Source organism: Physeter macrocephalus, unplaced genomic scaffold (genome assembly GCF_002837175.3).
Source record: "Physeter macrocephalus isolate SW-GA unplaced genomic scaffold, ASM283717v5 random_368, whole genome shotgun sequence".
Taxonomy (NCBI): domain Eukaryota; kingdom Metazoa; phylum Chordata; class Mammalia; order Artiodactyla; family Physeteridae; genus Physeter; species Physeter macrocephalus.
This window is the reverse complement of record NW_021145632.1, coordinates 31,249-40,965: the sequence shown is the minus strand read 5'-3', so window position 1 is coordinate 40,965 and position 9,717 is coordinate 31,249. Positions and strand designations below refer to the sequence as shown.

The 9,717-nt window shown below is 58.8% G+C and overlaps 2 protein-coding genes across 12 annotated transcripts in view; one reads left to right on the top strand and one right to left on the bottom strand.

Moving 5' to 3' along the window:
• The first annotated feature begins 277 nt into the window (after positions 1 to 277).
• On the top strand, positions 278 to 7,878 carry PHOSPHO1 (phosphoethanolamine/phosphocholine phosphatase 1). Of its 9 annotated transcripts, none has more exons than XM_028485233.2 (6): positions 278 to 481; positions 1,668 to 1,767; positions 3,706 to 3,815; positions 4,639 to 4,760; positions 5,494 to 6,355; positions 7,711 to 7,878. In XM_028485233.2, the coding sequence occupies exons 3-6, from the start codon at positions 3,771 to 3,773 to the stop codon at positions 7,876 to 7,878; spliced, it is 1,197 nt and encodes a 398-aa protein (XP_028341034.2). In that variant the 5' UTR covers positions 278 to 481; positions 1,668 to 1,767; positions 3,706 to 3,770. The 9 variants fall into 9 exon arrangements, with proteins under 9 accessions (XP_028341034.2, XP_054938874.1, XP_054938875.1 ...); XM_055082899.1 differs by having other exon boundaries at positions 278 to 591; XM_055082900.1 differs by lacking the exon at positions 4,639 to 4,760 and having other exon boundaries at positions 278 to 591; positions 5,615 to 6,355.
• Positions 7,857 to 9,717, bottom strand: part of ABI3 (ABI family member 3) — a 9,660-nt gene continuing 7,799 nt past the window's right edge. Inside the window, exons 4-8 of one of the 3 annotated variants that reach the window (XM_024129988.3) lie at positions 9,606 to 9,691; positions 9,324 to 9,419; positions 9,007 to 9,149; positions 8,331 to 8,468; positions 7,857 to 8,020 (exon numbers count right to left, since the gene is read on the bottom strand). In XM_024129988.3, coding sequence (XP_023985756.1) covers positions 7,857 to 8,020; positions 8,331 to 8,468; positions 9,007 to 9,149; positions 9,324 to 9,419; positions 9,606 to 9,691 — 627 coding nt within the window. Of the gene's footprint in view, positions 8,021 to 8,330; positions 8,469 to 9,006; positions 9,178 to 9,323; positions 9,420 to 9,605; positions 9,692 to 9,717 lie in introns of those variants that run through there. The other 2 variants (XM_028485229.2, XM_028485231.1) reach the window with 2 other exon arrangements.

The window sequence follows — 9,717 nt, the reverse complement described above, 5'->3', positions numbered from 1 at the left end:
GTGCTCGGGACTTACGTAGCGGCCCGCAGCCGCTCTAATGAGGGTGCCCCCCACCCACGCCCCTCTGAAGGGACGCTCTCCACCTCCACTCTCCTACCCTTCCCCGCAGCTCCCAGTCCCACCTTCGCTCGCGCTCCGGGAACCTCCGGGGCAGCCGGGAGGCGTGGCCTGCCGGCGGCCCATCCCCTTAATGTTCTCCGGCGCCACTGTGATTGGACAGACGCTTGTGACGTGCGGGGACTGCGGTGGGCCCGGGTGCTGCGGCAGCCGCAGCGCCAACCGCGGCTCGGGCTCGGGCTCGGGCTCCGGCTCCCGGGTATTTAAAGGGGACGCGGCGGCGGCCCGGGGTGGGGATGGGGGGCAAGTGGAGAGAGCGGCCCAGATGCACATCATCCACGGCCCCTCGGGAGTGGAGGGACTCGTGAGAGCCGGAGCCCAGAAATCCGGGGGCGGATAAGACACCGCGTCCCCTCCAATTCCCGTAAGCACCCCTTGCTCCATCCTGCGCCCAAATACCTCAGCTAGCCCCTCTCCCCACTCTTTACACTCCAAACTCAGCCGGGACAGACGTCTGCAGCCACCGCTCCCCACGTGAGTCCTGGGCTTCCCGAGGTGGGGAGGGCTGGGGTCCCAGTGTGGGGTGGCGGTTGCGCTGAGTCTGAGAGCGCTCTTTCACGCGCGTGTCATTGGGGGAGTCTCCGGGGTGGAGGAATGAGCCCCCCTTCTCCTACCCCAGGAACGGGCTGTCCGGGTTTCGGTCCGTCCCCGACTCGGACAAGGCTTAGGAATCCGTGCTCCCTTGCTCCCTGCCACCCATGAGTCCCCTCGACTCCCGAGCTGCCCGCCCGCCGCCCCTCACTGGAGCGAAGCACCCGCCAGCTGGGGGTGTGCCAGAGTGCCTGCTTTCCAGCCACCTCTAAAAATATCTCTCCCCCCCACTCCACCGGCAGCTGCCACCTCCTTGCCCATTGAGTATCCCCTCCTAGCTTGTCCGCCCAGGCAGGGCGAGACAAGAGGTGACTCAGGGTCTCAGCTTCCTCACTGGCACGAGAGCTCCAGGACTTCAACCCAGTTAGTCAGGACTGCAAGCTCACAACCCAGGGGGCCAATAGGGAAAGTTCTGGCTGCAGTTTTCCCAAGAGGCAGTAGAGACCCCAGAGTTCTAATCTTGATTCTGATGCTGAGTGACCCAGGATGTTAGCTTGACCTCTCTGGGCCTTTCCTATTCACTGCTGGTGGTGGTGAGCAAGGAATAGACCATGACGAAGTTGGGAGTGCTGTCTGGGGGAGGGAGAGAATTCCAGCCTAGTGGTGGAATCTGGTTTCTAGTGGTTGATACTAAGAGGACGCGTTACTATAGTACCTCTAGGGTCCTTGTCCCCACCACCTCCTTATCCTGCACGTTTCTCGTAGACAACCGATAAAGCTGCTAAAACTCCATCCATCCATTAAGAGGGCGCTTCAAACTTAGGACTTATGCTTGTTTCCCTCCTCCATCCCCAGGTGTCCTCCCACCCTATTCCCATAGATGTAATGTAGCAGCACTTGTGTAAAAAGGTGCACGGGGTGGGGGGGTGGAGGTGGCGGGGAGAGAAGCACTGCTTTTAGGTAGGACTAGAACGCGGACTCCCTGCCAGCCTGATGAAACCCTTCTCTCTCTACTCTAGCCTGCAGGAGAAGCTCAGAGGTCCTGTCCCCCTTTCCTCTGAGGGACTCTTTTTTTGTGACCACAAAAGGATTTGATCACTCAGGACAAAGCTAGCAGAAGTGAGTACCTTTTTGAATGTCACAGGAGCCAGATCCAAGCGGGGCCTGGGGTGCCTCTGACTACTCTGGGTATCACAGCATGGCCTTCTCAGTTTCGAGGGGAGAAACCCAGGATGCCTGGCTTTCTGCTCTGGGGACCAAAACAAGGGCAACTCACCAAATAAATGTTTAACTGATTTCCCTAAATACTAGTATTAGATGAAAAAAATGTAACTATTTCTTTTGCTATGAGAAATTTTGAACATGATTAAAAACCAGTAGACTATTCCACCAAATTTAAAAAAGAAAAGAAAAAGAACCAAGGGCAATGAAAGCTGGCTTCAGGGTGGCTCCTGGGGACCTTTATTTTTTTATTTATTTATTTTTTTTTTTTGCGGTACGCGGGCCTCTCACTGTTGTGGCCTCTCCCGGACGCACAGGCTCAGCGGCCATGGCCCACGGGGCCAGCCGCTCCGCGGCATGTGGGATCTTCCCGGACCGGTGCACGAACCCGTGTCCCCTGCATTGGCAGGCGGACTCTCAACCACTGCGCCACCAGGGAAGCCCCTGGAGACCCTTTTTTATCTTTGTATCTGCCCGGCACATGTCTGTCCATGTTTGCTTTTACAAGGGGAGTGGCATCCCTTGACCTTTTCTCTTTGGATTTGCCTGGCCCCTGGGGAACATGTGATATCAGCCAGGATTCTGGAAGGCTGAAACTCCCTCTAGATGGGGCCTGGGGACAGCCCTCCCACCTCTAACCCCACAAACGTGCCCTTTCTTCACCTCACATGCCTCCCTCCCCTTCTCTCCCATCTTCTTGAACTGTGTCTCTTCAATTCCTAGATTACAAGTTCTTAGGGAAAAGGCTGAAACCCACATCCCATCCCTAGCGAAAGGGTTTAACGCATGTGTGGTCAGGGAGTGGGGAGGGATGGGGTACCTCAGGATGGAGCGCGAGAGAGCCCCTCCCTCCTGGGATATCCCAGTCTCTGTTTTGAGGGCTACAGCTTCTCCTTGCTGTCCTGGGATGCTCTGGGGAGAGTCAACTTGACAGTCAGAGGGGTACCCAGTGTCACCCACTCTCACCACCAGAGGGCAGCAGCCAGCCAGACCTTTGCTCCTTTGCTCCTTAGCCTGTCTAGTCTCCTGGCTCACAGTAGCGTTCCAGACCTGTCCCAGCTGCATCTAGTCTCTCATTTAACCCCAGGATGGAGGGGAGGCCCTGGGAGTTGTGGGTTTGTAGCTGCACTGGTGAAGCCCCCACGAAGCCAAACCCTGTCCCCAAAGTTACATAGCAAAGTCCGGCAGAAATTTCAACCCAACTCCTGCTGACTGCCAGCCTCTAGAAGCACCAGGGAGGAAGACAGTCCCAGATCACCTGTGGTGCCCAGGGGTCCCAGCCCTCCAGCTGTGGTGCAGTGAGCCTGGTCATCTGCCCCTTCCCCTTTGAGGGCAGAGGGCAGGCAAGGTTGTGGCTAGGTGTTCGTGAACCAGGCTCTATGCGCCATCATAGCCTTGGGCAAGTTATTTAATCTCTGAGCCCTTCTCATGTGCTGAATTCATGAGATTGTGAGGAGCAGGGAGAGAATATGAGTGAAGATGATTTGTAAACTACGATGCACCATACACAAGAATGGGGCAATGACCATACAGAGAAAAAAGCACTGGTCTCAGACTCCGAGATCTGGTTTTGAGATCTCTCTCTGCCACATACAGTGGGTGATGTCTGCACAAGTTGGTTAACCTTTCTAGGTCTCCAATAATATCATCTGTAACCTTTCCAGCATCGTGGGGGATTGTTAAGAGGGCTAGCAAGGGCTTTGTGGTCCTTAGCCTATCTGAGGGGCTGTTTTTACTGTTTTACTGAGTGGTTCCTGGGGCTCAGGAGAGGGGTTAGGACAAGGAAACAAAGCCACCTGACCGGGCACCCTCAAACGGACCTTGTATGGTTGTCAGGAGCTCTGGACGACGGCTGGAGGCCAACAGTCCCTACAGGTGGTACCCAGGGTGATGTACTGACAATGAGCGGGTGTTTTCCAGTTGCTGGCCTCCGATGCCTGTCTAGGGTAAGTGGGTCCCTCCAGGGGTCTCTTAGGATGAGGCCTCAGCTCCCATGTTCCCATCATGGGGAGGGAGGAGCCCTATCCAGCCCCTTTTAAGCCTGCCCTCACCTCTACTGTGCCTCCACTAATCCCTGGAAGCTTCCATCCCAGGGGTGGGGCCCTGATGCTTTATATCCTCAACTCCAGGGATCCGTGGGCCACTGAAACTCACAGATAGATGTTGGTGAGACCAGAGAGTGACTCTAGGGATGAAGTCAAAGGGACAATTCTCTTAGGGAGGCAGATAGCAGGTTCAAATCCCAGTTTGGAAATTAGGAGCTTGGCCTTCTGTTTACAGGATGTGCCAGGCCATAAACACCACAGGAATATTGGAAAGGGAGTTAGGAAGAAACCAGAAAGAGGAGTGGTTCTGTCTCAACTAATTGGGGTGGGGGGTTGAGAGGCAGAAAGGCAGCATGGTGGATATCCTGAAGCGGTACATAATCTGCTTGCTGCCCCTCTGTCACATAAAGCTGCTGGCAGGCAAAGAGGCAGGGACAGGCTGCAGAGGGCTTCTCTCCATTTGCTTGCCTTCGTACCCTCACACTAGCCCTGTTGCCTCCCATCCTCTCCCTGGTGTTTCCCACCCCCCGCCCCCCGCCCCAACATGATTAACCCAAGGTCCTGACTTCCTGTCCCTTCCTCCCCGTGCCCCCTGGCATGACCTCCTCCTAGCCCTCTTCCCCGCTCCTGCCTCATCCCCCCCACCCATGTCCCCACTACCTGCTCCCTCCTCTGCCTTTTCAGCCACTGCTGCTCTCTTTCCTCTCCCTCACCTGTCTCCCAGGTATGTCGTGGCCTGGCGTGGGAGGCTCCGACTTCCCCAAGCCCCACTGCTTCTCCTGCTGCCTGCTTGCTTCGGACTCTGACAGAAACCCCACCTGCTGACAAGTTCCTCCCAGGGAATTGGCAAGTGATTAGTGATGAGCTGTCAGCACAGGGCCCTAAAACTCCCCAGAGAAGTTGTGTCCCATCCTTGGACCCCTGCCCAGTGCCACTGGCTGGAAGCAGCTCAAAGAGAGCCTACCTGGATTTGGGATAGTCAAATCCACCTACCTGGTTCTTCCAAGAGCTAAAATCCAATTCTCTGGCCAGTGCAGAAGCCCAGGCACCTAACTCTCCAGGCCTGGCACTGATTGCCCACATGCCTTGGGTGGTGCCAACACGTCTTCCCTGGCTCCTCCTGTCCACCAGTCCCACAAGCCATCGGCTGTGCATGGCCAGAAAGGGGAACGAGGAGCCTGCTGCATTTGGGTGAATGGGTGGTTTCCCTTGACTTATGTTTGTTAGGAAAGAGGGAAGAGAGAGTCCCTCCCACCCTCCCTGTATCCAACGGACAGCTGGGGTCACTGGAAGTCTCCAGAATAGTCTAGTCCAGAAACCTCCCCAAAGGAGTGCCCCCTTGGAAGCTGCTCTTCCACTCTTTTAAGCTGACCCTCGTTAAGCCCCCATAGCCCCGGATGAGAGTAGAAGAAGCAGGTGCCAAAGAAGCCCTTCTGGGTTCACGAGGAGGATGGTCCCCTGAGGATAAACCCCAGCGCAGTTGACCGAGGTGCAGGGGGTGGGCGGGGAAGGCTGGGGGTGGGCGGGGAAGGCTGGGGGTGGGGACGGCGGTGCTTAACCAGCCTTGGGTCCTCCTCAGGTCTTGGACGTGCCAGCGCCTCTGGCCGAGGCCCGCTAACCAGCCTCCTCTCCCCGGCCGGCTCCCGCCGCGCCCCCTCTCGCTTGCTCCCTCCTCCTGCCCCTCTCTCCCCCGCTCCCAGGACAGCGGGATGGCTGCGCAGGGCGCACCGCGCTTCCTCCTGACCTTCGACTTTGACGAGACTATCGTGGATGAAAACAGCGACGACTCCATCGTGCGCGCCGCGCCGGGCCAGCGGCTGCCTGAGAGCCTGCGTGCCACCTACCGCGAGGGCTTCTACAACGAGTACATGCAGCGCGTCTTCCAGTACCTGGGCGAGCAGGGCGTGCGGCCGCGGGACCTGCGCGCCATCTACGAGGCCATCCCCCTGTCGCCCGGCATGGGCGAGCTGCTGCAGTTTGTGGCCAAGCAGGGCGCCTGCTTTGAGGTTATTCTTATCTCAGACGCCAACACCTTTGGCGTGGAGAGTGCGCTGCGCGCCGCTGGCCACCACAGCCTGTTCCGCCGCATCTTCAGCAACCCGTCGGGGCCCGACGCTCGGGGGCTGCTGGCGCTGCGGCCCTTCCACGCGCACAGCTGCGCTCGCTGCCCCGCCAACATGTGCAAGCACAAGGTGCTCAGCGACTACCTGCGCGAGAGGGCCCACGACGGCGTGCACTTCGAGCGCCTTTTCTACGTGGGCGACGGCGCCAACGACTTCTGCCCCATGGGGGTGCTGGCAGGAGGCGACGTGGCCTTCCCGCGCCGCGGCTACCCCATGCACCGCCTTATCCAGGAGGCGCAGAAGGCCGAGGCCAGCTCCTTCCGCGCCAGGGTGGTGCCCTGGGAAACCGCCACCGAAGTGCGCCTCCATCTGCAACAGGTGCTGAAGACGTGCTGAGGACGTGGCCTGCAGGGGGCACCCGGGCGGGGAAGGGCGTGGGGGGCGGGAAAGGCAAACCTAGCTTTATTACCCCCTTTCCCTTTCGCTTTGGTATGACCCTCCGGGAATTTCCGGAATCCTAGGTTCGTCCATTTGGGGGGGACAGGAAGGAGGAGAGAGGTCGGAGCTGTCCCCGTCTATATGCAGTTAACCCAGCTCTGCTGCCTCCCCCAGTTCCACTGCAAGCAAATTCCGGAGTCTGCCCCAGCCGGGTGATGCGCATACCTGAGCAGGCAGCAGTGTTTCCAAAAACCTGGTCCTCCCAGCTGGGAGGAAGGGGTTCCCTAGCGGGGTAGAGAAGGAACATCTCCCGCTGCGTTGGGTTAACTGTTGCCTTGGGCTGCATGACCTCCCTCCCCCAGTCTTCTGTCAAGGGGACCCAGGTCCTGCACTCTCCACCACCCCCTCCCCGCACCGGACTCCCCGCGGAGAGAGGTGGCGCTCTCTGCCCACGGTCCCAGGCCTAGATCTTGCTTTACCTACTGTGACCCTACACTGCACTCCTTGCCTCCCTCCCGCCCCCCAACCCTGTCAGCATCCCCACAGGAAAAAAAAAGCCAGAGAGCACAGACACCTCCTGGTGGTCGAATGAGGTAGCACACTGTCCGGGGCTCGGGTCTGGCCAGCCAGGGACCTCACAGACCCCGAAGATATCTCCTCGCACCCCAGCCTCGTCTATGCAGCAAGAAACCAGGGACTTAACCAAAGTTGCCCCGCCGACTGGGCCCTCTGAGTCCCCCTTCTCCCGTATGGAACAGAAAGCCATGATGTTTTAAAGCAGAGCCAGCGGAAACCCAAGGCCCTCCTCCCTCTTTTGGTGTTTCAGAGCTATAAAGGAGGTGAAGGTGGCTGAGATCTCTTGCGCCGCAGCCTGAGGGATGAGGGCGAGGTGATCTCTGCTCTCAGAGAGCCCCACTTAAGTGAGGGAGCTGGTCCCCACTCTTGGAGGAGTGCCCAGCTTGGGGAAACGACTAAATACATAACAAAGCAAGCAACAGGCAAAAAAGCAGGGTGCAGCCTATCTTTGCAGAGGGGCACAGGGGTCTAGTGCAGAGGGCTCAATGAGCACCGAGGAGATGGGGGATACTGCTGCTTAGGGCAGGCAGAGGGGGCTCAATTAGCGGGAGCCTTTCAGTCGCTCGGTTCCCCAGCCCTGCAGGGCAATCATCAGGTCATCAGAGTTTTATTCAAAGTTGGCACTTGCAGCTGGAGACCCTGTCGTGCATGGCGTAAGGGTCCCCTGTGGATAAGGTCACCAAACTCCTTGGTTTCCAGTTCTTTCCTGTCTCCAGCAGGCTTCTGGAGAAGGAACAGACGCAGCTCACAGCCCAGGAGGCGTGCAGGCCTGGTCCAGTCTTGACTGTGGAGCTGGCTTCGGTGTGGGACTCAAGAGGCTCGCTCAAGGCTGTGCTTGGGTCAGCGTCCCAGAGAGCCCAGACTGTCAGCAGCTGGGTTCCGCATAGTTCCCGGGGAAGAATCCAGACCCCTCTGAGCAGACACCCTCACACCAGCCATCAGAGTAGCGGCGGGTGATGCAGATAACGGTGCCCTCAGAGAAGGAGAGTTCGTTGTCCTTCTGGCGGATGTATGGGTACAGTGTCACCACTGCAGGGCGGGAGGAGAAGGTGCCGTGAGATGTGCCTCTTGCCCTGCCACAGGGATGCTTGTGCCCACATACTGCACCCTAGGGAGCAATGTGGGGCGTGGGGCAGGAGATGCCTTCTCCAAAGGCCTGGGACTCCTCCCCAATTGAGATAAAATTCAATATCAGGCCGGCTGCTTCTCTTCTCTATGGGGGTGTGGGGAACAACAGCCTCACGCCTTTGCAGCTGGAGGGGAGGATGGCTCTGGGCTAGAAGAGGGGGGCAATCCTGACCTCAGGATCTGGTGCCTTTCAGTCCCAGGAGTCAAGTACCTTTCTCCAAGTATGCATCAGGGACCCAGCTGGGTTCTTCAGGCCCAAAGCCTGGTGGTGGCGGAGGTGGCAGCCCCAAATCATCTACATCCAAGGGTGGAGGAGGGGGCAGGTCCAGGGGCATGGGCGGCTCTGGGGCTGGGAGGGAAAGCAGAAAGGCTGCAAGTGTCACAGGCAACCCCCTCCATGCCAAGAAACTTCAGTGTTGGAGAGCAGGGCCCCAGGATCTACCCATTTTTTGCAATCTGCTTTCAGCCCCCGTTCATCCTGGTCCTCCCACAATGCCTCTAGCAGGTAGTAGGTGCTCAGTAAATACAGTAACATTGAACAGTTATAGGCCTGTCAGACTTTGCCACTTGGCCGGGTGAGCCAAGGCATTTACTTTAACCTCTCAGGCTCAGCTTCATGTATTAAATGGGAGTGTGAAGATCCTTGGAGGTTAAGTAAAAGTGAGAAAATGGATGAGAAGCTTTGACCCTGGGGTCTGGTATAAAGCGGGGGCTAAATAATGTTAGTTAACTCCCTCCGCCGCCTTTCTTCCCGTTACTCCTGCCTTGGACAAAGTGGTCGCTGACATAGGCCCAGTCGGATCCAACAAGGGTGAGGGTGGGGAGAAGTATTGGGAGGTGAGAACGACCCCAAAGTTGAGCTAGGAGGAGAGGGCAGAGTTCCTTACCCGTTGGGGACAGGCACAGTTCCCCCAGCGGAGGGGGCGGCAGGAAACCGTCGGAGGCAGCAGGTGGAGGGGGTGGAGGGAGTGGAGGTGGGGATACTGCCTGCTCCTGGGTCGTGGAGACCCCACCGACACCTTCGGCGCTGCTGAAGACCAGAGAAAGCGGGCGCTCGGCTGGATTGGGGGCGGGGGGACACCGTCCTAACTCAGCACCCAACCGGCCCCGCCCCTTCCTTCATAAAGCCCCGCCCCCGTGACCCTGAGTCCTCTTAACCCCCGACCCTTCACGACCACCCTCAACCTGGACCTGTGCGGCTCACCCGGCCGAGGCCAGGGAGGAGGCAGAGGAGGCGGCGGAGAGTTTGCCGTCCGGCACCACGGGGAGCTGCACAGGCTCGGGGATCCGGGGCGCTCTCCTGGGGGTGGGCAGAGACAAGGGGTGTCGTCAAGGGGAAGGCATCAGGCGAGCAGGCGGTCGGTGCGGGGGGCGGGGAGGTGGCAACTGGCGGAGGAGGAAGTTTGGCGCCCGGCTTGAAGGGGGCTGTGGGGGAGTAGGGTTTCTGGATGGGGCGGCGCCGGTGAGAATTGGAGGGAGGCCTCACCCCAGGGTGGCGGAGCCGGGTGTGGCAGGCGCCTTGATGCTCTTTCGAGACAGGGTCCCGGTCCGCGACAGCTGTGTGCTCAGATCCTGCGGGGGGGGGGGGGGGGGGCGGG

Excerpts from the sequence above, each read along its gene's own strand:
- PHOSPHO1 (XM_028485233.2), top strand. The coding sequence starts at position 3,771 with ATGAGCGGGTGTTTTCCAGTTGCTGGCCTCCGATGCCTGTCTAGG. Across the intron at positions 3,816-4,638 it reads GCCTCCGATGCCTGTCTAGG|GTATGTCGTGGCCTGGCGTG; the intron begins GTAAGTGGGTCC and ends CCTGTCTCCCAG. Across the intron at positions 4,761-5,493 it reads AAGTTCCTCCCAGGGAATTG|GTCTTGGACGTGCCAGCGCC; the intron begins GCAAGTGATTAG and ends GGTCCTCCTCAG.